Source organism: Heteronotia binoei, chromosome 6 (assembly GCF_032191835.1).
Source record: "Heteronotia binoei isolate CCM8104 ecotype False Entrance Well chromosome 6, APGP_CSIRO_Hbin_v1, whole genome shotgun sequence".
In the NCBI taxonomy this organism is placed as follows: Eukaryota; Metazoa; Chordata; class Lepidosauria; order Squamata; family Gekkonidae; genus Heteronotia; species Heteronotia binoei.
The window spans coordinates 132,403,729-132,431,653 of NC_083228.1; the positions used below are offsets into that span (position 1 = coordinate 132,403,729).

At 48.0% G+C, this 27,925-nt stretch overlaps 1 protein-coding gene across 9 annotated transcripts in view; it reads right to left on the reverse strand.

Moving 5' to 3' along the window:
• MCF2L2 (MCF.2 cell line derived transforming sequence-like 2) overlaps positions 1-27,925 on the reverse strand; it is a 356,849-nt gene that overhangs the window by 273,680 nt on the left and 55,244 nt on the right. For 8 of the 9 annotated variants that reach the window (XM_060242617.1, XM_060242622.1, XM_060242618.1 and 5 more), the window contains exon 2: positions 8,402-8,485. In XM_060242617.1, coding sequence (XP_060098600.1) covers positions 8,402-8,485 — 84 coding nt within the window. Of the gene's footprint in view, positions 1-8,401; positions 8,486-26,676; positions 26,778-27,925 lie in introns of those variants that run through there. The other variant, XM_060242620.1, reaches the window with a different exon arrangement.

Genomic DNA, 27,925 nt, shown 5'->3' on the forward strand with positions numbered 1-27,925 from the left:
AAGATGTTGAACAAAACAGGTCCCAGGTCAGATCCTTGAGGCACTCCACTTGTCACTCCTCTCCAAGAGGATGAGGAACCATTCACAAGCACTCTTTGGGTGCGATCTGTCAACCAGTTACAGATCCACCTAACAGTAACAACCACATTTTACCAACTTGTCAACAAGGATAGTATGTGGAACTTTATCAAAAGCCTTACTGAAATCAAGATAAACGATGTCTACTGCATTCCCCCGATCCAGCAAGGTAGTCATTTTCTCAAAAAAAGAGATCAGGTTAGTCTGACATGACTTGTTCTTGAGAAACCCATGCTGGCTCTTAGTAACCACATCCATTCTTTCTAAATGTTTCAGGACCGACTGTTTGATGATTTGTTCTAAAACTTTTCCAGGTATAGACGTCAAGCTGATGGGTCGGTAGTTACCTGGATCGTCTTTTTTCCCCTTCTTGAAGATGGGGACAACATTCACCCGCCTCCAATCTTCCAGCACCTCTCCTGTTCTCCAAGAATTCTCAAAAACAATAGCCAGAGGCTCAGAAATTACATCCGCAAGCTCTTTTAGAACCCTTGGTTGCAACTCATCTGGCCCCGAGGACTTAGTTTCATTTAAAGAAACTAGGTGTTTATGTACTCCCCCTATGCTGATCCTAGGTTGGAACTTCATGCCCTCCTTATATGTTCTGTTTTTGCCATGTTGAGCACCGTTTCCCTCAGAAGAGAAGACTGAGGAAAAGTAGGAAATGAGCAGTTCCGCCCTCTCTTCATTACCTGTTACAATTTCACTTTCTTGCCCTCGCAATGGGCCCACCATGTCCTTGCTCTTTTTTCTTACTCTGAACATAAGAAAAGAAGCCTTTTTTGTTGTTTTTAGCATCTTTGGCCAGCCTAAGCTCATACCACCCACATGGCAAGGAAGCTTGCCAGCCTTCACCTAAGGCCTGGAAATGTCCCTGAATTCCAACTCATCTTAGTTTCCCTGAAGAAAATTTCTACTTTTGGAGGATAGACTCTGCAGCATTATACCCCATGGAGGTCCCTTGCCTCCCCAAACCCTGCCCTTTTCCCAGGAGCCTCCTCCAAATCTCCAGGAGTTTCCCAACCCAGACTTGGCAACCCTACACAGCAGCCACCCGGGCTTCATTGCACTCTTTCCCAAAACTTCACAGCAAAGCAGATTTAAGAAAACCAGAGATGAGCTGGCGAAATCCCAGGAGGTGCATAAATGTACCATGACACAGTGGTGGAAGCGGGGGGGGGGGGGGGGGACTTGCATGCCAACTCCAATGCCAGGGCAAATAACCCACTCTGAAATGGGCTCTGTAGACCAGGGGTGGCAAACATGCAGCCTGGGAACTGAGTCAGGCCCTCGGAGGGCTTCTATCAGGCCCCTGAGCAACCGGCTGTCATCTGCTTCCTTCTTCTCTCTTGCTTCCTTCTGCATAACAGCTTGCTTTGCCGGGCTTGCTCAATTGCACAGGAGCTACAGAGCAAAACCTCTATTTTCTCCATTGGCTGAGGCTCCTTCCTTGGGGATGAAGGGTGGAAGGCAGCGATTATTTTTGATAATGGCCTCATAGACGAAGGAAGGCTTGTTTTTCCAGGCTCTCTCAATCACACAACAGAGCTACTGAGCCAAGCCTCTCTCCCTTCTAATGGCTGAGGCTCCTCCCTCCTGGTCCCCTGGAGAAGGAAGGAAAGAGCCATAGCTTCCTTTGTCCAGTTCCCTGAATCCCATGGGAGAAATACAAAGAAAGCACCTTTAAGACCGAGTGCTGTTTTAAGCACGTTTTTTTTGTGTGTTTTTTTTTAAATAGTTAACTGTGTTTGTCTGTGTCCTTTATAAAGTTTATATCTCTGCTACCTAATCTTAAATATACACACACATGGCCTGGCCCAACATGGCCTGACCCAACCTGACATGGCCCAGCCCATCAAGGTCTCTTTCATGTCAGATTCGGCCCTTATAACAAATGAAGAAGACTGCAGATTTAAACCCCGCCCTTCTCTCTGAATCAGAGTCTCAGAGCGGCTTACAATTTCCCATATCTTCTCCCCCCACAACAGACACCCTGCATGGTGGGTGGGGCTTAGAGGACTCTCCCAGCAGCTGCCCTTTCAAGGACAACTCCTAGGAGAGCTGTGGCTGACCCAAGGCCATTCCAGCAGCTGCAAGTGGAGGAGTGGGGAATCAAAACCGGTTCTCCCAGATAAGAGTCCACACACTTAACCACTACACCAAACTGGCTCTCAGGGCAGATGCACCTACTTGCTTTGGGCTCAAGGATGGCACTCGGATTTCCACCTACTTTTGAGGGAACAAGGAAGAGCCAGCATGCAACTCAGACCCCTCAGAAGTGGGCAAACAGAAGTGCGCTAATGTGCGCAGGCGCACACATGAGTCTGACACCCCTGCTAGATCTATATGGGGCTGGGATTCCCATCCATGACCACTCATTTGGGGAGTCAGGGATGTCTAATCTCTCTTTTTCTCTGCCTTTTTTCCTCTGACGTGTGTGTGCGTTAAAAGAAAGCTTGCTCCAATATTTATTATGTTCAGATTATGCAAATTGCTGCAGATTTCGGAAGAGCCAGCTGCACTCCCCCATATCTCCCAGGAAGGGGCCTTTTGTTCATAGCAGATTCCTTACAGTCACAGTGGAGATACAGCTAGTGTGGCCTGTTTTGTCCAAAGTCTGACAGTCAGTCATTTAAAAGGACAGTTCCTGTGCGTACTACTAAAACAATGTGCCAGCACAATTCTATCTTAAAGAAAACGCCTGTTTATTCCGCGGGAGATAGTTTGAACTCTTTTGCATCTTTAAAAAAAAACAAAAAACCCTGAGAGATTTATATTTTAAACACTGCTCCCGTTGTGCCTGACCAGCAGAAAGGACAAACACTTGGAGCGTCGGAAGAAACGCATGATGCTCATGAGAGCTGCTTCTCAAAAATCCTGGATGGTGAAATTGCCAACTTTTTTTCTGGAGAGGCTCCTATGCTTTTCATAGCGGCATGGCAAGATGAAATTTAGACAATGGCACCTGAATTGCCTCCACACTGCACTTCTCTAGAGAGAGCCAGTTTAGTGTAGTGGTTAAGTGTGCAGACCCTTATCTGAGAGACCTGGGTTTGATTCCCCACTCCTTCACTTGCACCTGCTGCAATGGCCTTGGGTCAGCCATAGCTCTGGCAGAGGTGGTCCTTGAAAGGGCAGCTGCTGTGAGAGCCCTCTCAGCCCCACCTGCCTCACAGGGTGTCTGTTGTGGGGGGAGAAGATATAGGAGATTGTAAGCCACTCTGAGCCTCTGATTCAGAGAAAAGGGTGGCGTATAAATCTGCAGTCTTCTTCTTCCTCTTCTTTTGCATAGCCTGATACTCAGCTCCCAGTTAATAGCTTTTATTGCTGACAGCTGCCCTCGGCCGCTGGCATCTGTGTCATGCCTGTTCCAGGCTGGGAAATGCCTGAAAAATTTGTGGGGTGGAGCCTGAGGAGGGGAGGGTTTAGGGAGGTGCAGGACCTCAGCCCTCCCAGTGTTGCCCCCCAACACCAAGAATCCAGAGCATCATTGGCCCCAGACAGAGAGTTCCACCTATACCTTGTAGCTAACAGCCACTGATGGACCTCTGCTCCATATGTTTCTCCAATTCCTTCCTGAAGCTGTCTCTCCTTGTAGCAGCTACCACTTCCTGTGGCAGTGAATTCCACGTGTTAATGACAACTTGGATGAAGAAGGGCTTCCTTTTCTCTGTTCTAACAGTAAAGCAGTTTTGAGCTGACTCAAGAAGATTGTTAAGGATATTCCAGCTCTTGCAAGAAGAAGGAGATATTGGATTTATATCCTGCCCTCCACTCTTAGAGTAATCTCCTTTACCTTCCTCCTCACAACAGTTACCCTGTGAGATAGGTGGGGCTGAGAGAGCTCTCCCAGAAGCTGCCCTTTCAAGGGCAGTTCTGCAAGAGCTATGGCTGACCCAAGGCCATTCCAGCAGCTGCAAGTGGAGGAGTGGGGAATCAAACCTGGTTCTCCCAGATAAGAGTCTGTACAGTCAACCCTTACACCAAACTGGCTTCCATGACAACACAAAAAAGGATTTGGGTATGGAGAGGGGGCTGCAAGGGAAGGACTAGGCTAGTCTGTGGGATGTCCCTGCTTGTTCCCACCTTCTTAACCTGTCAACAAGCAGATAATACACTCTGAGCCTTCAGTACTGACTCTGTATACCTGCTCTCAAATCATCTACTTTTGGAGAAAATATAAAGCAATGTGGATATTTTGGCATCACATCTGGAGCACATGGCAGACCAGGAGAACAGACCTCCAGCTAGATATCTTCCCTCCCCTCACCCCCAGTCCAGTTTTCTGCACTTCTAGTTTTGTGATCATGCCAGGACCTAATTGGTGTTTAACCACTGGCAGGAGCCCAGCTCTTTAAAAGGAAGCCTTCTGCTACCAGTACTTAAGGACAGAGAGGGACAGTCACTCATTTAGATATTGAATTTATATCCTGCTCTATACTCTGAATCTCAGAGTCTCAGAGAAGTCACAATCTCCTTTACCTTCCCCACCCCCCTCACAACACCCTTTGAGGTGGGTGGGACTGAGAGAACTCTCACAGCAGCTGCCCTTTCAAGGACAGCTCTGCCACAGCTATGGCTGACCCAAGGCCATTCCAGCAGGTGCGAGTGGAGGAGTGGGGAATCAAACCCGGTTCTCCCAGATAAGAGTCCACACACTTTAACCACTACACCAAACTGGCTCTCCACACCAAACTGGCTGTCATTCTTCTTCATCATCTTTTAAAAGGTTTCCCTTCTCTTAAGGAGTACGTGCAGTTGACTTCGAAGGCATGGGAAGCAGCAAGTTTTTGGATAGCTAAGGAAAAGACACTCCCCATCATGTCTTTTGCTTTGTAAATGCCTGATGCACGTACCGGGGTCAGCAGGAACACTGGGTTCCTTTGTGTACAGCAAAGTTATAATTACTGATTATTTTGGGACTTGATGAAATGGAAAGCAGGTGAGTTACAATTCTCCCTTTCTCCTGGGCATTTAAAAAAAATATATCAAAGCATCAGCAACATCCGTAGCCGCATTTAGAATCACAGCGTTGGAAGGGATCCCCCAGAGTCATCTAGTTCAACCCCCTGCACAATGCAGGAAACTCACCAACACCTCCCCCTAAATTCTTCATTGCTGTCAGATGGCCATCTATACCTACTCCCTATAGAGACCCTGTCTACATTACACAGTGATCTTGGACTGATTTCACACTAGGCTTGTTCCGGATGGACAGCCCTTTTGCTCCCAGCGCTTCTCTCAGTTTTCGCACAAGCTGCTTCGGAGTTGTTGTGCTGCTTTCCCACTGCAAGCAAGGTTCTCTTACAAGTGGTTTCTGCTTGCTGTGGGAGAGCAGCATGCCAACTCCTAGCTCTGCAGCAGCTTGTGCAAAAATGAAGGGCTCTCCACCCAGAACAAGCTCTAGTGCGAAACTGGTATTGGTTTTATACTGCATCAGATTTCCTGGCTTCCTGGGAACTGTAGTTTGGTGAGGGTGTTCTCGTCTACTCACCTGTCTCTCCCATTTGAATATAAAGCAGGAGGTGCGGCGGGGGGGGGGAGTATCCAAGTTTTGCATGGAAAGTAAGGATGCCAACCTCCAGGTAGCGCAGGAACAAAGTCTGAAGGCATCCATGAAAAACCAGCATCAATATTGAAAAACTTTATACAAAATACTTCCCACAAAAACAATACTTCTAATCTGCAGGGAAAAAGTTCAGCCATTGCTATGTGTGAATTATTCAAGATCAGTGAAGCTTGTTGAAGCCTCAGGCGGAACAGGGCTATATGCCCTTCCCTGTTGTGAAATCGGGCTATGCTGCTTTTCGTCTACACACCTTCCTTGTTGAAAGGACTGTCGAAGCGTTGGACTCCGACTTCACGGCTTGTCAAGGATTTCCCCGGACTTCTACTACACAAAAATATGAACTTTGGTATTGAACGGAAGGACTTTGGTTTTGGGGTATTTTGTAATTGGATTTATTAGAAGTATTGTTGTTTTTGTAGGAAGTATTTTGTATAAAGTTTTTCAATAATGAGGCTGGTTTTTCGTGGATGCCTTCGGGCTTTGTTCCTGCTTCACTTTTCCAAGTTACTCTTTGTGTTACTTTAACCTCCAGGTAGAGGTTCAGTTCATCAGGAGAAAATGGCTGCTCTGGAAAGCGAATTCTATATGGCATTATATCCCATTAAGTCTCTCCCTTCCCCAAACCCAGCCCTCCTCAGGCTCTACCTCCAAAATCTCCAGGTATTTCCTAACCTGGAGCTGGTAACCCTAGAGGAAAAGTGTTCACAGGTCAGCCAAACTGTGCCTGCCTCCTTCTCCAATGTCTTCACATTCCATCATTTTTCTACCAGTCTGGGTCACTTTGGTGCTGCCTGGAGGCAAAAATGCCTGAAGTGACAGAGTAAAGAAAGGCAGCTCTAGCAGTACAGGATCAGTTCCTCAGACCCTCAGGCATCTTTTGACACTAAAATCAGACGCTTTGTCCTCCATAAACCAGGCAAAGATGTGAATGAATTACACATGGCCGTTCCATGCCTCTTGGGGCATATCTGTACCACAGACAAAAAAGAGACTGAATTGCAATTTCCTCTCCCACAGAGAAACCTGGGAATTGTAGTTCAGTAAGGAGTGCCGTGCTGTCAGCATAACGGTGGTTCCCATGACAACACCAAACAAACATGGCTGCTGCCATCGCATCAAGCGTGGCCTTCAAGTGTCATTGTCTTTCGAATGTGACAGGAAATTTTTAAAAATATGTTAGTATACTGAGAAGAGGGAAAAGAAAGCAAGACAAAGATTCATTATCGGGGGGGGGGGCCTGCTGGCACGGGCAAGGGGGGGGGAGAGTGTATTACATTAATCCAAACTATTTAAATATAACCTTCATCTGCATCTCCCAGCCGTACGAAACAGAAGCAGACTATGAAGTCACACTCGTGACCAACCGGAGTCTCACAGTCCCCTCTGCCCACAGCCCCACAGAAATCTCTCTGCAACACTGACACACTTTTTAAAACCTTAAAAAGAGAGGGAGCCTTTAATACTTAGCAATTTTAAAGGGCTTCCATTGTTCAAAGGTCTTCCTTTACATTCATTTGTAAAAGAACAAAGTTTGAATCCAGTGGCACCTTGAAGACCAAAAAAGTTTAATTCTGCAGGCACACTCCTTCACATGAAGGCTTAATCTTTGTTGAGCTTCAAGGTACCGCTGGACTTAAACTTCGCTTTGTTGCTTCAGACCAAGATGGCAGCCAGTGTCCCCCTAAATCTATATCCACATGTAATCTTTACAACAGCCCTGGAAACTGGGTTGTGAACTCTTGGAAGGCACAAACCTGGCAATGAGTGGTGCTTGGCCCAGGATCTCTAGCCAGCCCAAGCAGGCCTTGCTCGCCCGGGGCTCTCTTTTCTTGCATTGGGTTGCTTTTGGTTGGGGGCAGCAGCGTATGCGAATGTTATGCAAATGAGCACTGCCACCTATTTTTTTACAAAATGACCCCTGGTTAAGAGTGTCGGACTAGTATTGGAGAGGCTGCATAAGACGACAGTGACTTGATGGAACTTTCCGCCCCCGCCCCCTCCCCAGGATCATAGTTCTTTGTAAGGCTACTGAATTCTGAGCCCCGCATCAGCCCCCTGGCAAAATGTTTGTGAGAGTGTTCATGTAGAAATCTCCATCTACGCCCTCCAGCTGGAACCATGTGTGGCTTGTAAAGCGCTGGGAATAGGGCTGCCGATCCCCAGGTGGGAACAATGAAAAAACATGCCATGGAAGCTCGCTTGGTGACCTTGGGCCAATCACATTCTCTTAGTCTAACCTACCTCACAGGATTCTTGTGAGGATAAAATGGAGAGGAGGAAGAGGAGGAGGCGGCAAGCTGTTTTGGGTCCCCACTGGGGAGGGGGATAGCAGGGTATAAATAAAATTTCATTACAGTTATATTTCATTATAATAATATAATTTATTTCATTATAAAATGAACCGCTGCTAAGTTTCCAGCACATTCTCAGCTAAGGGAACTAAATCGTGGTCACATGACTTTGGAACCTCCCACCGTTTGGAGAAACAGGAGGGACCTGAGGATCCCCCAGAATTGCAGCTCATCTCTAGACAACAGAAATTGGTTCCCCTGGAGAAAATGGAGGCTTTGAAGGGTGGACTCCATGGCGTTGTGCCCCAGTGAGATCTCTGTCCTCCCCAGGAGCCGTCCCCAAATCTCCAAGAGTTTCCCAACCTGAATTTGGCAGGCCTACTCCCTAAATTCCCTGCTAATCGTTAGGGGAGACCTGGCAACCCATGACGACAACAGAAGGCAACCGAATCCCTGTCCTTACCTGACAAGATAGCAAACTGCCGGTGAAGCTGTTCTATGATATCCACGGCAACGAGGGGCCTGATCTCCTGTTGCATGATTTCATCTGCACGAAAAGAGGGAGAGAAAGAGAGGAGGGGTGAGAGAAAGCCCCTGTCTGTCAATCAACCAAGAAACTCTGCCCCAGAAGATGAGCACCCAAAGGGGACAACTCAAAAGTGTGTGGAGTCCTTTCGCCTTCACAGCTGGCTCTGATTTTCGTCATATGACTCTCCGCAGGGCAGAGACGGGCACCCTCTCCTTGTTTACAATGAAGGGCCCTCTCCGTTCTGCTGGCTTTTACGTATTGTTTTGCACTCTGCAGAAATGGGCTTTTCATAAACCCATCCTTTATCAAGAGGACAGTGTGCCTTTCTGCTTCAGGGAGTTGAGAGTTTAATGGCTAAGTTCATGTTTTTCTATTAAGCCCCTTGAGTTTTGGGTGCCCATATAAAGCACCTTTTCAGCCCTAGGAAAGAGAACTGTCTATATATATATTGGGGGGTGGGGTTGAAAAACCAGTAGGTTTGGACCGCCTCCATTTAACAAATGGGCCATTCTTCCCAGACTCTAGAACAACTTGATTATACTCCCTCTCATACTTCAGTCTATGAAACTGACTTGTACAGAGTCCAACCATCTTATTCTGTACTGTATGCACTGAGCCCTATGGCACAGAGTGGTAACTTGCAGTATTACAGTCCAAGCTCTGCTCACGACCTGAGTTCAATCCCAGCAGAAGCTGAGTTCAGGTAGCCATGGCTTGGAGAATGAATGTAAAGCTTTTTTTATTTCACCCCTCCCCCCCTCCCTTCCTCCCTCCCTTCCTTCCTTCCTCCCTCCCCCTCCCTCCCTCCCTCCCTTCCTTCCTTTCTTCCTTCCTTCCTTCCTTCCTTCCTTCCAACATCTTACATTCATTTTTGTAGCTCTCAAACTTCTGATGTTCATGTCTCAGGGCTCTCAAACATCTGACTTTTATTCTATGTGGCTCTTACATTAAGCAAGTTTGGCTACTCCTGCTCCAGGGGAACTGATTTCTGTAGCCTGGAGACCCACTGTAATTCTAGGAGAGCTCCACCCTCCTTCCCCACACACACCTGGAGGTCAGCAATCCTATAATCCACACACATGTCTCTCCCCCACCCATCGCCAGATTAATATGAGCCTCTGAGAAGGGTTTTCAGTTACCGAGTTTATTTTTCATTAACTTCCAGTAATGGGGACTAGATCATTGCCTTGGTTTCAGTTCCTGCAATGCAAGTATTTTTAACTCTTTGCCATGTATAATTCAAATGTTTCTTTCCTTTTACAGACCCCACCTGCCCCCAACCCATTTAATAATAAGGTTGCAAAATAGCATCTTATGAAGGGCGATTGCTCAAGGCAAGTAGCCCAACCCCTTCCATTTATCAGATTGACCTGTGTCCATCATCTGCTTTTTTTTTTTTTAAGGCAAGGGACCATCAAATATATTTAACAGTCATTTCCACAAGGGTTATCAGACCCCAAGATTAACACTTTTGGGCAACAGGTTTGTTTCTTGCTTCCCCTGAAGATGGGGACATGGGAAGGTCATGATATTGTAGGGTTGCCAATCCCCAGGCGGGGGATCCCCCGGTTTGGAGGCCCTCCCCCCCGCTTCAGGGTCGTCAGAAAGCGGGGGGAGGGGAGAGAAATGTCTACTGGGAACCCCATTATTCCCTATGGAGATTTATTCCCATAGAAAATCATAGAGAACTGATCTGCGGGTATCTGAGGCTCTGAGGGGGCTGTTTTTTGGGGTAGAGGCACCAATTTTTCAGTATAGCATCTAGTGCCTCTCCCCAAAATACCCCCCAAGTTTCAAAAAGTTTGGACCAGGGGGTCCAATTCTATGAGCCCCAAAAGAAGGTGCCCCTATCCATTATTTCCTATGGAAGGAATTGAAAAGGTGTGCCGTCCCTTTAAATGTAATGGCCAGAACTCCCTTTGGAGTTCAATTATGCTTGTCACAGCCTTGATCTTGGCTCCACCCCTAATGTCTCCTGGCTCCACCTCCAAAGTCTTCTGGCTCCACCCCCAAAGTCCCCAGATATTTCTTGAATTGGACTTGGCAACCCTATGATATTGTCTGTGCTGCTATGTCACTTTCAGGTAAAACCACAGAGTTTCCAACAATTCCTAGAGCTACCCTATGCCACTTCTGGGTTTTCCCAGGAAGCTTTATAGGGAAATTTCCCAGAACCGATAGAAAGGTGCAGAGACAAAGGCCTCTTTTCTCCATCCCACTTGTTCCGGGAAACTTTAGCTTTAGTTCAGCTCAGTATACAAAACAAATAAAATAAAATAAATATACTCTGCACTTGAGAAGTCATACCCTTGAAGTGAGACAATCGCTTATTCACACTGCACTAGGCATGCTCAGTTCGACACCAAAGCTTAACAAATCAGTGTGTCTAAGCAATAATTTAATTTGTGACTTATTTGGAAATGTTTCTGATTTAGAGATTCGAGAAATGTAATAGTATATAAGCGTTTGTTTCTGTGTTATACAGGGTTCTTTGGAATAGTGCTGTGAGGTAGGTTCGGTTGAGAGCGCGTGATGGACCCAAAGTCGCTGAACCCATTCGCGTATGTAAAACTATGTCATCTGGAAATGGCAGCTTGCAAGTGGAAATAAACCGCCTAGGCTTTTCCCCCCAGGATGTTATGGGGATTCTTAGTAGCCAATAATGCCAACAACCGGGCCTCATTTTGGGCAGGAGCTCACAGGAGCGGAGCTCCGGAACCTCTAAATTTTATTGTGCTCTTTCTTTCCTACCCGCCCCCCCCCCCCAAATTCTTGTTCCTGGACTCCAACGTTCAACCCCTGTGAGAATTTTGCTGAACTCTAAGATCTGACAAACTTTCTAATATTTTCCCCACAGAAAATAACCGAAACATATCAAGCAGACAGACTGAAATCTTCCTCATGCCAGTGCCCGGCATAGGAGAAAGTAATTTTAAAAGTATGATGGCAGTAAGGTTTTATTAGGGCAATTACAATTCAAGAATCATTTTAAGATAGGTGCTGAGCTGATATAATTTAGTACACCTTCCAGTGATGTCAAGGGCATGGCATATGCAAATGAGTTATGCAAATAAGTTGCACTAATGAGCTCCGGCCCCTCTTTTTCTACAAAATGACCCCTGCCAACAACTAATTTTCCAAAGTACACTGCAGGCAACTTGAGCTGGCGGCAGGTTTCCTCCCATAGTGGGATGACCACGGGGTTTTCAAGGCAAGAGACTTTCAGCGGTGGTATGCTTTGTCAGCCTCTGCATAGCAAATCTGGACTTCCTTGGTGGTCTCCCATCCAATGGGGGGAGGGAGAAGGAGAAGAAGAAGATATTGGAGTTATACCCCACCCTCCACTCCGAATCTCAGAGCGGCTCACAATCTCCTTCATTTTCCTCTCCCACAAAAGACACCCTGTGAGGTAGGTGGGGCTGAGAGCGCTCTGAGACAATTATTCTTGAGAAAACAGCTCTGAGAGAACTGTGATCGGCCCAAGATCATGCAGCAGCTGCGAGCGGAGGAGTGGGGAATCAAACCTGGTTCTCCCAGATAAGAGTCCATGCCCTTAACCACTACGCCAAACTGGCTCTTGCCCACACTTTTCTTTCTGGCTTGCAATACACTCGCACAGCCTCATGTCTGGATTTGTCCTACTATCCCACTCACCATCTGACTGCAGAGGAAAATCTGGGTCAATTACGATGGGCAATCGTCTCCTATATGCAAGATTATCATAATGTACGCATTCGTGGAAAGCCAAGGGAGGGGTGCGTGTTGGGATGCCAGATGCTAAGGTCTGTCACTGAGGCCAAATGTAATCACAGCCTGCCTCGAGAACAGCATATTTTACTTAAACGCAGCACTTTCCTGAGCAGAAGGACCAAACAGAGCTGCGTGAGTAAGCATGCTGTCAATTTGGCCTGAATTGCAAGCTGGGGGGGATGTATGCATTTCTTTGTTTGTTGTGCTTGAGAACTGCAGTTTCCACCCAAAGGCGATCAAAGAAACATGTACGGAGCGTGATTAAAAAGAGGAATCTGCTGCCAAAGGGTGTACTGATGGCCGCAGAAATAAACTAGGGTTGCCAATCCCCAGGTGGGGACAGGGGATCCCCCAGTTTGGAGGCCCTCCCCCCGCTTCAGGGTCATCAGAAAGTGGGGAAGGGGGAGGGAACTGTCTGCAGGGCACTCCATTATCCCCTATGGAGACTTATTCCCATAGAAAATAATGGAGAATCGATCCAGGGGTATCTGCAGCTCGGGGGGGGGGGAGCTATTTTTTGAGGTAGAGGCCCCAGATTTTCAGCATAGCATCCAGTCTCTCTCCCCCAGCATATCCTCCAAGTTTCAAAAAAATTGGACCTCCAAAGAAGGTGCCGCTATCCTTCATTATTTCCTATGGAAGGAAGGCATTTAAAATGTGTGCAGTCCCTTTAAACATGATGACCAGAACTCCCTTTGGAGTACAATGATGCTTGTCACACTCTTGCTCCTGGCTCCACCCCCAAAGTCCCCAGATATTTCTTGAATTGGACTTGGCAGCCCTAGAATAAGCAGTTTGGAAAGGGAATTAGATAAGAACATAAGAGAAGCCATGTTAGATCAGGCCAATGGCCCATCCAGTCCAACACTCTGTGTCACACAGTGGCCAAAATAAAAAAATTATACACACACACACACACTGTGGCTAATAGCCACTGATGGACCTCTGCTCCATATTTTTATCTACCCCCCTCTTGAAGGTGGCTATGTTTGTGGCCGCCACCACCTCCTGTGGCAGTGAATTCCACATGTTAATCACCCTTTGGGTGAAGAAGTACTTCCTTTTATCTGTTTTAACCTGTCTGCTCAGCAATTTCATCGAATGCCCACGAGTTCTTGTATTGTGAGAAAGGGAGAAAAGAAGAAGAAGAAGATGATGATGATATTGGATTTATATCCCACCCTCCACTCCGAATCTCAGAGTCTCAGAGCGGCTCACAATCTCCTTTATCTCCCTCCCCCACAACAGACACCCTGTGAGGTGGGTGGGGCTGAGAGGACTCTCACAGCAGCTGCCCTTTCAAGGACAACCTCTGCCAGAGCTATGGCTGAGCCAAGGCCATTACAGCAGGTGCAAGTGGAGGAGTGGGGAATCAAACCCAGTTCTCCCAGAAAAGAGTCCGCCCACTTAACCACTACACCAAACTGGCTCTCATTTTGAGAGTACTTCTTTCTCTACTTTCTCCATCCCATGCATTATCTTGTAAACCTCTATCATGTCACCCCGCAGTCGACGTTTCTCCAAGCTAAAGAGCCCCAAGCGTTTCAACCTTTCTTCACAGGGAAAGTGTTCCAGCCCTTTAATCATTCTAGTTGCCCTTTTCTGGACTTTCTCCAAGGCTAGATAGATTTGTGGAGGATGTCTAGCACTGCCTACTAGCCATGGGGACTAACGGGAACTTCCACATTCAGAGGCACTAAACCTCTGAATCCCAGAGCCAGAAGGCAACATCAGAGGAAGGCCTCAGCCTCTATGCCCTATTGCTGGCCATCCAGAGGAAGTGATTGGCCACTGTGTGAGACAGGATGCTGGACCAGACAGACCATTGATCTGATCCAGAGGGCTCTTCTGACATTCTTACGAAGGCCTCAGCCTCTATTCCAGGGGTGTCGAACTCATTTGTAATGAGGGCTATATCTGACATAAATGGGACCTGTCAGGCCGGGCCACGTGTGCACCTATTTAAGATTAGGTAGCAGAGATTTAAACTTTATAAAGGACACAAACACAATTAATGATTTTTTTAAAAAAACCCTTAAAATATGCTTAAAATATTAGCACTTGGTCTTAAAGGTGCTTTCTTTCTATTTCTCCCATTGGAACCAGAGAACTGGGCAAAGGAAGCTCTAGCTCTTTCCCTCCTTCCACAGGGGAACAGGAAGGGAGGAGCTGCAGCCACTGGCAAAAATAGAGGTTTTGCTCTGTAGCTCCTGTGTGATTGAGCAAGTCTTGCAAAACAAGCTGTTTTGCAGAAGGAAGCAAGAGAGAGGGAGAAGGAAGAAGACGACAGCCAGTTGCCCGGGGGCTGTTAGGAGCCCTCCGGGGGCCTGAATTGGTACCCGGGTCACATGCTTGACACCCCTGTCCTAAAGCAAGTTTTCTTGGAAGTAAGTCCCATTTTATTCAGTGGGCCTTGATTCCATGACTGAAGCCAAAGTCAGTTTTTCTGCCACATAACATCCAAAGGAAATCTCTAATCTGTGTTCGTTTAGCTATCCCACCGCTGCCAGAAAAAAGAAGAAGCAATTACCACATCTCTATTCGATATCACTCTTTTCTTTGATTCTCTCAGCACGGAAGCAATAGTGATAGGATCAACTCACTCCGGGAAAGAACTATACAATTTGAGCTTCCCAATTCCCTAATTAAAATGAATCCAAACACGTCATTTAATTTATTTCTCGCTGACTTCTTTCACTTTTCTTCTCCCCTATTTAAGATGCCTTCTTTGGGGAGAAGAGATTCTGTCAGCTGAGGAGAAGGGGCAGGCTAAGGCATCAGTGCTCAAATTCACACAAGGGTTGTCCTGAACAAGTTAAATTTCCAGTTAAGTAGCCGCTTGTCCAGGATTGCTATGCCGAGGCAGGAAATGACATACTACCTCTGTTCATCTTATGCCTTGAAAATTCTAGCAGGGGTGTCAAACATGCAACCTGAGGGCCAGATCAGGCCCCTGGAGGGCTCCTATCAGGCCCACAAGCAACTCATTGTCATCTGCTTCCTTCTCTCTCTCTGGCTTCCTTCTGCATCACAGCTTGTTTTAAAAGGCTTGCTCCACTGCACAGGAGCTACAGAGCAAAGCCTCTATTTCCTCCATTGGCTGAGCAGCACATGAAGCAACTTATGTACAAAGGCTCACAATGCCCAGCCATTTCATGTTTCCCCTGGGTTTTAGGCTCAAAGCATTGACCATGAGATTTCTGTTATGAATGTCAATAAACCAAAAGGTTTGCGACTTACAGGCACACACCTGAACAACACCTGAACTCAAGATTGCTACAGCACAGACATTGTCTCCAGATTTTGTTATCAGAAACTGTTAAATGAACAAAATATTGCAAGACTGCTAATATTTTAAGCATGTTTTAAGTTTAAAAAAAAACCTTTAATTGTGTTTGTGTCCTTTATAAAGTTTATATCTCCGCTACGTGACATTACATTTCATGACACACATGGCCCAGCCTGACAAGGTCTCATTAATGTCAGATCCAGTCCTTGTAACAAATGAGTTCGACACCCCTGTAAAGCTTTATCAAAAGGACATTAAATAATAGTATTGGTGGTCTGAATGCACTTTTACTGCACATCCTTCTGATGATAGAGAGAATCCAGGAAGAGAGGTGTGTGTGGGGGGGGGGAGGGTGGAATCCTTTGTTGAGAACACAAAATGTGCAGCCTCCTAATTCCCTCTTGGCTACATCCAGCAGTTGGCATACAGAAATGGATGACCTCTTTCTCTGCTCTGATTAAAATTCCGGCTTTGTTCAAAACTCAGGGTTGCTGACACAGGGGTTGGGAAGGAATTCAACGGCAGGTGGGCTGTTGGGCAGACGCAAGGGGGTTATCAGGGATGGTGCATCCTCAAGGTTAACTGCTTTAACCTTGACCACTGAGTATATGTATGGTGGGATCAGGTACCTGCGAATGTACATGAAACTGCCTTATACTGAATCAGACCTCGGATTGCCAAGTCCCTGTGGCCTCCAGTACCGTAGAGTTTCCCTCCCAAATTGCTAGAGTGTCTGGGATAACCATAGAGTTTTCCCAGAAGCTCCTAGAGTGGCTGGCATGCGATGTCACCAGCATGATGACGTCACTTCCAAGTGACGTCATCATGCTGGCGACATCGGGAGGGGATCCCCCCGCCAGCCCAGTGTGGGCTGGTGGGTTGGAGACCTCCCGAGAGGGAGAACCCCCACCCAGGCCAGGAGTTTGGGAGCCCTAATCAGACATTTGGTCCAACAAAGTCAGCACTGTCTACTCCAGGAGTGGCCAAACTGCAGCTCGGGAGCCACGTGTGACTCTTCCACACATATTAGAATCATAGAATCAGACAGCTGGAAGGGGCCTCCAGGGTCATCTAGTCCAAACCCCTGCACAATGCAGGAAACCCACAAATACTTACCCCATATTGTGTGGCTCTCAAACCCCCAATGCCCCATCGCCTGGCTTGGAGAAGGCATTTGTTTCTTTAAATCACTTCTCCTAGTTAAGCCTGCAGCCCCGGCCTGGTGGAATCAGCTCCCTGTGGAGACCCAGGCCCTACCTGATTTACTGCCATTTCGTAGGGCCTGCAAGACGGAGCCATTCCACCAGGCCATTGGTTGAGGCAGCAGACACCCTTCTTCCATCTGCTTGGCCTCCCTTGCCTGTCATGAGGCTATCTTCTGAATTCTATCATAATTTATTATTACATCTTTGGGCCTACAGCTGTACTGATTTACAGAATGTGCCCAATGGAAAACCGCTGCCTATGGCATATATGCATGCTGTTTGTTTTTATTGTATTCTTATGGTTTTCATTTGTAGTTTTTAAATTGTTTTAACTTTTGTTGTTACCCGCCCTGAGCCCGTTTGCGGGAAAAGGCGGAATACAAGTTAACAAAATAATTAAATAAAATGTTAAAAGTTGCTTTCTTTTCACCTCTTTCTCCCTCCCCCAACTATTTGCCTTCCTTCCTTCCTTCCTTCCTTCCTTCCTTCCTTCCTTCCTTCCTTCCTTCCTTCCTTCCTTCCTTCCTTCCTTCCTTCCTTCCTTCCTTCCTCCCTCCCTTCCTTCCCTCCCTCCCTCCCTCCCTCCCTCCCTCAAACATCTGACATTCATGTCTTGCAGCTTGATGTTTATTCTATGTTGCTCCTATGTTAAGGAAGTTTGGCTACCCTAGTCTACTCAGACTGGCAGTGGCTCACCAGGGCCTCAAGTAGAAGTCTTTCACATCACCTACTGCTAGATCAGTTCCCCTGGAGAAACCGGATGCTTAGGAGGGTGGACTCCAAGGCATCGCACCTGGGTGAGATACCAATCCTCCCCAGGTTCCACACCCAAATCTCCAGGAGTTTCCCAACTTGGAGATGGCAACCCTACCCATTCTCCCACCCACCTAGGGTTGTCAGTCCCCAGTTAAGGGCAGGGGATCCCCTGGTTTGGAGGCCCTCCCCCCACTTCAGGGTTATCAAAAAGCAGGGGGGGGAATGTCCACTGGGCACTCCATTATTGCCTACAGAGACTGGTCTCCGTAGGATGCAATGGAGAATTGATCCATGGGTATCTGGGGCTCTGGAGGGGCTTTTTTTTTTTTTTAGGTAGAAGCACCAAATTTTCAGCATAGCATCTGAGACCTCTCTTCAAAAAGCCCACCAAGTTTCAAAAGGATTGGACCGGGGGGTCCAATTCTATGAGCTCCAAAAGAAGGTGCCCCTATCCTCCATTTTTTCCAATGAAGGGAAGGCATTGATGAATCATAGAATCATAGAGTTGGAAGGGACCTCCAGGGTCATCTAGTCCACCCCCTGCACAATGCAGGAAACTCACAAATACCTCTCCCTAAATTCACAGGATCCGCATTGCTGTCAGATGGCCATCCAACCTCTGTTTAAAAACCTCCAAGGAAGGAGAGCCCACCACCTCCCGAGGAAGGCTTTTCCACTGAGGAACCGCTCTAACGGTCAGGAATTTCTTCCTAATGTTGAGCCGGAAACTCTTTTGATTTGATTTCAACCCCTTGGTTCTGGTCCCACTTCTGGGGCCACAGAAAACAATTCTGCACCATCCTCTATATGACAGCCCTTCAAGACCTTGAAGATGGTGATCATATCACCTCTCAGCTGCCTCCTCTCCAGGCTAAAAGGAGACTTTCAAAAGGAGCATGTTCCCCTTTAAATGTGATGTCCAGAACTCCCTTCAAAGTTCAATCATGCTTGTCACAATCTTGCTTCTGGCTCCACCCCCAAAGTCTCCTGGCTCCACCCCCAAAGCCCATAGAGTCAGACCTGGTGACCCTCCACACCCCAATAGTGACCAGGGAGGACCTGGCAACCCTACACTCCAGCCTTGGAGAACTGGGCCTGGGTGCTTGACTGCTTCTCCCTACTGGTGTCGGGTCCAGCCTCCCACGCTCTTCCAGCAAAGCAGGAACTAGCCTCAGGTTACCATGGCAGCGATTCAAGTGGCCCTTCCGGATCCAAGGCCAACTCTAGAGCCCACAAGCTTACAAGGGCACCTCCCCTTCTCTTTCCTCCTTCCTCCCCCCCACCTCCGGCGCAAAGAAGCTATAAATCACAGCATGGAGCCAGGGGTGCCCTTTTCTTTTTACAATCATTCATGCTATGACAGCCAAGATGCTGCGGTGAAGGATGCCGCTGCAAAGGTGCTAAGCAAAGCGAAGCGGAAACTTGCCAGAGGGTTAACTTCGCAGCTGCGAGCTTTGCTGAGCTCATCTGCAAAGGGAAAGAAATGTGCACGCTGCTGCCTGCGGGAGCATGTGGAAAACAGTCCTGCAAAGGAGCAGAGAGCTGACAGAGGGACTCTCTTCTGCAGCTGGTGCGGGGAGAAAACGTGGCCCGGGTTGGACAGGCCGGCCAACGCTGATCTAATGACCTGATTTCTTTTTCTTTTTTTAATCACAAGGCAAATCTTCCGCCTGCAATGCCAAATCTGGATCAGCGTCCCCACAGATCAACCTCCTAGCAGAGAGTGTCAGTTCCTATCCTGTCTGCCCCCCCAGGGGAAGAGGGGTGGGTAGAAAAGGGGAGAGCCAGCCGAGGAATCCTTCCAAGCTTCGGCTTGTCGTGCACCCGGCTAGATTGGAATGCAAAGACAAGGGAAAGGGGTTTTGGCAAAATTTCTCAATGAGTCTGCCCTGCTCCCCAAATACGGCTAACCTCTGCACAATCGCACTATTTAAAATATTCAGGAGACGCAGATCTATGCAAACGTGTGTGTGCGTGTGAAATGCTGACTTCTGTCGTATGGCAACCACATGGAGTTTTCAAGGCAAGAGACAAAGGGAGGTGGTTTGCCACTGCCTCCCTCTAGGGCACAGCCTTCAGGGGCGCCAATCTGGATGCCCCCCATGTGACTCAGTGACATTATGTCACTAGCCCACTTCTCTCTCGGCTGCGCGTGTGCAACAGTGGCAGAGAGAGTGGCTATTAGTTATTATTAGCCACAAGGTATAGATGGAACTCTCCGTCTGGGGCAAGTGGTGCTCTGTATTCTTGGTGCTTGGGGGGGTGGGAACAGTGGGAGGACTTCTAGTGTCCTGGCCCCACTGGTGGACCTCCTGATGGTGCCTGGTTTCTTGGCCACTGTGTGACACAGAGTGTTGGACTGGATGGGCTGTTGGCCTGATCCAACATGGCTTTTATATTCTTATGTCTGGGGCAAGTGATGCTCTGTATTCTTGGTGAAGTGGGGGGACAGTGGGAGGGCTCCTGGTGTCCTGGCCTCACTGATGGACCTCCTGATGGTACCTAGTTTCTTGGCCACTGTGTGACTCTGAGTGTTGGGCTGCATGGGCTATCAGCCTGATCCAACATGGCTTTTATATTCTTATGTCTGGGGCAAGTGATGCTCTGTATTCTTGGTGATGGGGGGGGGGGACAGTGGGAGGGCTCCTGGTGTCCTGGCCTCACTGATGGACCTCCTGATGGTACCTAGTTTCTTGGCCACTGTGTGACTCAAGAGTGTTGGGCTGGATGGGCCATTGGCCTGATCCAACATGGCTTCTCTGATGTTCTTAGAGCTGGTTGCGTGGCTGCGGGGGAGCATGCGCACAGATGTGAAGAGCCGGCCGCTGCTCATGGAAGGTTATAGTTACATTTATATTTTATGTTTGTATGTTTTGTGTGTATATCAGTGCAGCGGGGAGCAGTGCCAAAAGTTAGCCTTGCCGAGGGTGCCAGATAGTCTAGAGCCGGCCCTGTCCCAACTGCCTGGAAGGGAACTGATCCTTTGTGGTGGTGGTGGAAAGTGCCATCAAGTCACAGCTGACCCCCATAGGGTTTTCAAGGCAAGTGATGTTCAGAAGTGTTTGGCCATTGCCTGCCCCTACATCCCGGCCCTGGTATTCGTTGGAGGCCTCCCATCCAAAAACTAACCACCAGGGCTGACCCTGCTTAGCTTCCGTGATCTGATGAGATCAGGCTAGCCTCGGCTAAATGATTTCTTACTTCTGTCCAGATGTCCAGGAAGATCCTAAAGTAATTAAGCAGAGCAATGTCTTCTGGCCATCTCTGAAACCTGGTGTAGAAACAAAGATGAGAAGCCTTACTGTCGTTCTCTATTATGCCTGCCAAAGAGGTTGGAAGGCATCGAGATTCATCCTCCATGCAAAACTTCCCGCACATCTCTGCATTCACCAAACTTTCAGAGAGGTGTGGGGTGTCTGAGAGCAAGTGATAGGTAGAGTGTCCCCTCTGAATCTTCTAATATCTGTGGAGGACTCAGGATGGGGGTTTTTTTTGTAGCAGGAACTCCTTTGCATATTAGGCCATGCCCCCAATGTAGCCAATCCTCCTGGAGCTTACAGTAGGCCCTGTAAGAAGAGCCCTGTAAGCTCTTGGAGGTGAGCTCAGGGCAGGGCCAGGTTTAGGGCGGGCAGACAGGGATGCTTGCCCCGGGCGCCAACGGAAGGGGGGGACGCCAAATTGGGTATGGAGTTCATTGTATTCTATGGGACCATAAGACAGAATGGCCTATAAGGGGGTGCCATTTTTTAATCCCCCCCTCAAAAAACATGTAGATCCGGTCCTGCATCGGGGGCGTGGCCTAATATGCAAATGAGCTCCTGCTAAAAAAGAAAGCCCTGGGGGAGAATTTATGGGGAAAGCTTTGCAAGGGGCCCTTGGGGAGGAATACATGTTGCCTGATCTTCTCATGTGCTCCGCAAAGCAGGAAAGTCACCAGGATTGGCACGGGAGGCCCTTTGCCTCTCTCTGCCCCCCAGCAAAGGCTCAGCCTTGCCAGGATGTGATGCCATGATCATACATGGCTTCTGCGGCTGACTGTACCTCCACTCTCCTCTCCATGCCAGCAGCTGAATCAGTTTTGGCTCTGCTCCTGCTTTTGTGGGAAGGAAACTGCTTGGGTCACTTTTTCCGAATCTAACCACTTTGGAGCAAAAGACTCTTCCAATGTCTGGGCTGGCTTTGCGTGTATGCATGTGCCAGTTAGAAAATTCATTTCCCTATTAGACCTACGACACCTGGAGAAAAACAGAAACTAACAGCAGTGCTTGCCTTCATTCCTTCATTCTTCGCAAAGTTATTAATAAGCACACACATATTTTTTTCTTTATGTTATTTTCCTTTTCTTATGTATGTTCTATCCTAATCCACAAGTGCAGATGACTGGGGAAGGCAATGGCAAACCACCTCGTAAAAAGTCTGCTGTGAAGATGTTGTGATGCAACATCACCCCAGGGTTGGAAACGACTGGTGCTTGCACAGGGGACTACTTTTAATCCACAAGGACAGAGTATAATTCACCAGAAACAGTTTTAAGTGCTTCTAAAACACTCAGAAAATCAAATGAAAGACAATTCAAATCCTGTCTAAAATCCCAAGGGTCTAGGTATAACACAACCATTGAAAGTCGGGTTGCTAGAACCTCAATGGAAATGGTGGTCCCCTCACCGCCAGGCTCTGACCCCCAACCACCAATCAGCTGGCCGGTGCGGGGAGACTTACCTGGAGAAAGAAAAAGACCCAAGCCTTGTAACCTGTGTCACGCAGGAAGTGACATCATCACACCAGCGATGTCCATGTAGCACTCTGGTATTTGGTCACAAACTCTATGGGAGAAGACAGCTTTTGGATTTTGTGCCCTGCCTGGATGTAACTTGCCAGTGAAGTACCATGGCTAATGGGCTGAATTTGGATTGGAAGGCACAGACGTGTAATTGCCAAACCATGCATGTTTCCTTCCATCAATGCATTACGTTCCAAGAGCAGGCTGTTCTACATGATCCGGAAAAACATACTGTACAGCTCTCCTGCAACTTCCGAATCCAGGTAGAAGATCACTTAAAGGCAGCATGTAACCATTTTGCCAAATGTTCTCTGCTTATAGAAAGCCAACAAGTCAGGGTGAAAGATCCTAGTTTCTCTAGGGAGAAACATTTCTCTTGGTCAGCTCTCGCCACCTCATACATGATTTGATAAGCCTCTATCTTGTCCCCCTCCCTTAGTTGTCTAAAGAAGAATGCAGAATCTTTTCATCATAACAAACCATTCATGCATTACTAAGCAATGCGTACGCAAAACACACATTGTGAGCATTATGAATATTTCTATTTGCATGACATGTGACTCTCCACCCGTCCATGTTCTCTTGGCACTGAAACAAGACCTACTTTCAAAAGCCGAATACTGTCAGCCTCACAAAAGAGATGAAGAGACATCTTATGTTTCGCCCTGACAATTCCCTCAGCTGGACAAGCTAAGAATGTGCGCTAACCAAACAGAAAGTACATGGGTGTCCTCCAGTGCATTAAAACACCACTTGCCTGACTTAAAAACCAGAAATATCCCTTGCTGAATTAATCATAAATAAATCATTTTACCATCTTGCAGAGAAACCACAGCAGCACAAGAAATCCAACAACCTCTTAGAACTCCCTTGTTCAAATATACGGTATTGCACTATTTTAAAGCCAGAGTTCCAGTCTCTTCTGCGAAAGCATTCATAATTAACCCCACCGTGTACATTTTATACACACTCGTACTTCAAAGTAGTTAGAAACAACAGGGCAAACGTTTACATCCGTTAATTGTAAAAAAGGAATGCTAGGATATCCACCTCAAAAACAAAGAACTACTCAGATCTGCAAAGATGTTTTGCAAAAAAGATTTATTTCACAGAGTTCGCCTTAAAAAAAAGAAGTCAAAACCACTCATCTTTGTCACTGACTCAACTGTGAGTCTCGGGCTTTTAAAATAAATACTGTGTATGTCGTACATCTAAGTAGTTTAACAGACTATTTGACTGAGCTCGTTCAGGCACACATTCAATGAGTTTAATGAGATTTAATCTCTAGCAAGCACATTTAAGACTGCCACTTGTGTAGGGGATTGGAGTAACAAACAACTCCCCCTATGTCAACAAGATTCTCTTTGCTGCTTGGGGAACGAAAATGGATAATACTTTATCTTATAAACAGCTGGGAAGGGACCCCAGCTGCACAATACCAGCTATTTTTATTTTGTGGCGAAACGTGTTTGTCTGTTGTAGCAGGAGAAAAGAGCAAGAGTCCCGTAGCGCCTTAAAAACTAACACAATTTGAGGTAGGGGATGGGCTTTTGGGAGTCACTCCTCACTTCTTCAGACATGAAATGAGCAGTCACTCATGAAAGCTCCTGCCCTGTCGCAAATTTTGTTAGTCTTCAAGGTGCTACTGGACTCTTGCTCGTTTCTATTTCTATCTTGTTTGAGAGAGCCCGTGTCAAGCGAAGATCTGGCAGATCCGTGTTCAAATCCAAACTCTGCCCCGGAGGCTTGCTGGGTAACCTTGAGCCAATCACACGCTCTCAGCCTAACCTCCCTCACAGGGCTGTCGTTTCGAGGATGAAACGAAGATGAAGAGAACAATGCTGTGAGCTGCTCCAGGTCCCCATTGTTTAGTTATTTCCCTGATTCGCACCCCCACCTTTCTCCTCAGTGGAGGGACACACCGTTCTGCTCACCTCCATTTTGTCTTCACAACAACCCTGTAAAGTAGGTTAGGCTGAGGAGAGTGTGACTAGTCCAAGATCACCCAGGAAAAGCCAGCCTGGTGTAGTGGTTAAAGAGTCAGACTAGGATCTTGCGGAGACACAGGTTCGAATCCCCACTCTGCCATGAAGAAGAAGAAGAATTGCAGATTTATACCCCGTCCTTCTCTCTGAATCAGAGACTCAGAGCAGCTTACAATCTTCTTTATCTTCTCCCCTCACAACAGACACCCTGTGAGGTGGGTGGGGCTGAGAGGGCTCTCTCAGAAGCTGCCCTTTTAAGGATAACCTCTGCCAGAGCTATGGCTGACCCAAGGCCATGCCAGCAGGTGCAAGTGGAGGAGTGGGGAACCAAACCCGGTTCTCTCAGATAAGAGTCCGCACACTTAACCACTACACCCAACTGGCTCATGAAGCCTGCTGGGTGACCTCAGGCCAGTCACATGCTCTTAGCCTAACCTCCCTCACAGGGTTGTTGTGAGAGTAAAATGGAGGAGAGGAGAATGACGGAAGCCACTTGGGGTCCTCACTAAGGAGAGAAGGTGGGACACAAATAGAGTAAATGAACGGCAGGAGTGGGATTCGAATGTTGGTCCGCCAGGTACTAGTCCGACACTCTCAACCACTAAACTACATAGAGAGAGAGATGCAGAATATAAATAAATAAAATGACTTTGGTCTGAGAGTTACTCAAGGTAAAACAGCAAGACGTGCCTCTATTAGTTCCCACAAACCGGCGGTGGCCAACCTGTGGCTCAGGAGCCACGTGTGGCTCTTTCACACATATTGTGTGGCTCTCAAATCCCCCACCACCCCATCAGCCAGCTTGGAGAAGGCATTTGTTTCTTGGAATCATATCTCCAAGCCAGCCAGCAGCCTGAGTAATGCATTTAAAGTTAAAGTTATTTTCTTTCCACCTCTCCTCCCTCCCTCCTATCAAACATCTGATATTTATTCTATATAGCTCTTACATTATGGAAATCCGGCCACCCCTGCCCTAAACCCACACCGACAGATTGAAGTCAAAGCCGCTGCATAAAGTTATTTCTATCAAACAGAGAGGGGGTGTGGCACAGTGGCAGAACTTCTGCTTGGCATGCACATGAACACACGAAGCCGCCTTCTACTGAATCAGACCCTTAGTCCACCCAAGACCCAGAGTAGACAGTCTTGTCTACTCTGACTGGCAGCAGCTCTCCAGGGTCTCTGGCTGAGGTCTTCCACATCACCTCCTATCTGCTCCTTTCCACTGGCGATGCTGGGGATTGAACCTAGGACCTTCTGCGTGCCAAGCTGGTTCCCCCCCCCCCCCGGGGGGGCATCTCCAGTTGCAAAGGACCAGACAGGAGGTGATGTGGAAGACCTCAGCCAGAGACCCCGGCAGTGTGAACGAACAAGACTGGCCTCGATGAGCAAGAGGACAATCAATCAATCAATTCTTTATTACAGTCCAAGGACCAGCCGGTTTGAAAGCAGGTTTTTAAAAGTACATAAAAATAAGTTCTAAATCAATGACATAATCACACAATTCCTTTTCCTAGGATCTAATACATAGGATTTTGCTACCGCACGCGTTACCCGTTTCTGACTATCCCTTAACAAGAAGGCCTGCAATATTTCAGGTCTGAGGTCGATATAGTCTTGCAAGGGTTCAAATTTAGAAAGTATCATAGAATCATAGAGTTGGAAGGGACCTCCAGGGTCATCTAGCCCAACCCCCTGCACAATGCAGGAAACTCACAAATTCCTCCCTCTAAATGGGATAAGCAATGGGATAAGTATTTGACATCTCTTATCCTGATAAGAGGTTAGAAGAAGATGATATTGGATTTATATCCCGCCCTCCACTCCGAAGAGTCTCAGAGCGGCTCACAATCTCCTTTATCTCCCTCCCCCACAACAGACACCCTGTAAGGTGGGTGGGGCTGAGAGGGCTCTCACAGCAGCTGCCCTTTCAAGGACAACCTCTGCCAGAGCTATGGCTGACCCAAGGCCCTTCCAGCAGGTGCAAGGGTTGGAGTGGGGAATCAAACCCGGTTCTCCCAGATAAGAGTCCGCACACTAAACCACTACACCAAACTGACTCTTTTACAAATGTAAAAGTATATGTGCAATGATCGTCTCAACTGCGTTGCTCGAACAAGGGCAACAGCGCTGCTGGATAGGCAAGCTGGCAAATCTACCACTTAAAAAGGCAGAAGGTGGGCGAGAGGTGTGATTCAGCAGAAGGCAGATTCGGCCGTTCTCTTTTCTCCAAAGCGTCCTTCAGCCACCAAACCGCCGGTAAAGAGCTTTAGGGCAAAGCGAGGATGCGTCGCTCGGGAGAGCCGCTTCCAAAACCTTGGCTTGGCCGCCGCCGTATGAAACTTCCACCCAGGAGAGACGCCGCCTGCGCCGCCTTTCCAAGTTTCCCGCGGCTCTTGCATCCTTCCCCTTCCAGCCGCGCCCCCCCCCCAAAAAAACCCCACCTGTGAGCCTGAAGAGGTCCAGCTCCCTGGCCGGGGGTCTCCTCCAAGCCGCCACCATCATTCCCAACGCCAAAAGCCCATTCGGAAGAGAAGGGAGAGCGGGAGAGAGAAAGCCAAGCGCTGCTTCCAGACAGGCGCGCAGAGACACTCTGGCAAGGGCTTGTTTTGTCTCGCTGGCTGCAGCGTGTCTGGCGAGGCGGAGGCAGGGGGCTGGGCCGGGCCGGGCTCGCCTCCTCCACCCAGGGGTCTGGCACCGGCCTGTTGGAGCAAGAATCTACATAAACCCAGTCTGACAGCTACAGTATGACAGCTGGTGATCTAGCTGCCAGGCTAGGTCACAGTGACCTGATCAGCAGACCGGCTTGAGCCGGCAGAAGCCAAGTGATGCAATCTGCTGAGTCAGCACGGCCAGGATTGGCTGCTTGGACTATATATGATCTGTGTGTGCATCACACAGGTCTCTCCCTGTGAGATGGTGGTTAGGCGAAGCACTTTGTCCGTGGAGGTGATATTGTATAGACTGCACAAGAGAGCACTTGTTGTGTATATATGTTAATACACCTTTTGGCACTAGTTGCACGTGTCTGCCTGGTTTTCTTTCCTGAAGCCCTGTGTCGGGCAAGTCATCTCCCTCACTCTGCTACTCCCGCTCCGACAGGGTTATGGGCCCAGGGCGGTTCCGCTGCGCGGAGGAGAGAGTTGAGAGTTGAGCTGACTGTGAGTTTGGAAAGAGCCGGAGGCGAGGAACGCCGGCGAAGGACACAGAAGCACCACCGTTCTCTGTTTGAGAGCCAGAGGGACGTCGGCAGCCAGCTGTGAGGAGGAGTCGGCACGATGGCTCAGCAACAGCTTGGAGTAGCCGTTGAGAAGCTCACCTCAGCCAACTACGCGGTGTGGAGCCTGAGAATGCAACACTACCTCAAGCGTGAAGGGCAATGGCTGTTCGTGAGTAACCCCCCTGCTGACTTATCTCCTGCCGAGACTGTGTTATCGGATAAGGCACTGGCCAACATAGTGCTGTCTATAGGAGATGACCAGCTGGTTTATGTGCGAGGGAAGGACACTCCCAAGGCTGCCTGGGACGCGTTGAGTGCGGTGCATGTTAGCACCACTGCTGGTTCCCTCATGGCCTTGACAAGGAGGATGTTCCGCACCGTTATGCCGGCTGGAGGGTGTGTGAAAGATCACATCAAACGGCTAACGGACTGTTTCGTTGAGCTGGAGGCAAGAGGCAAGACTGTAGCTCCAG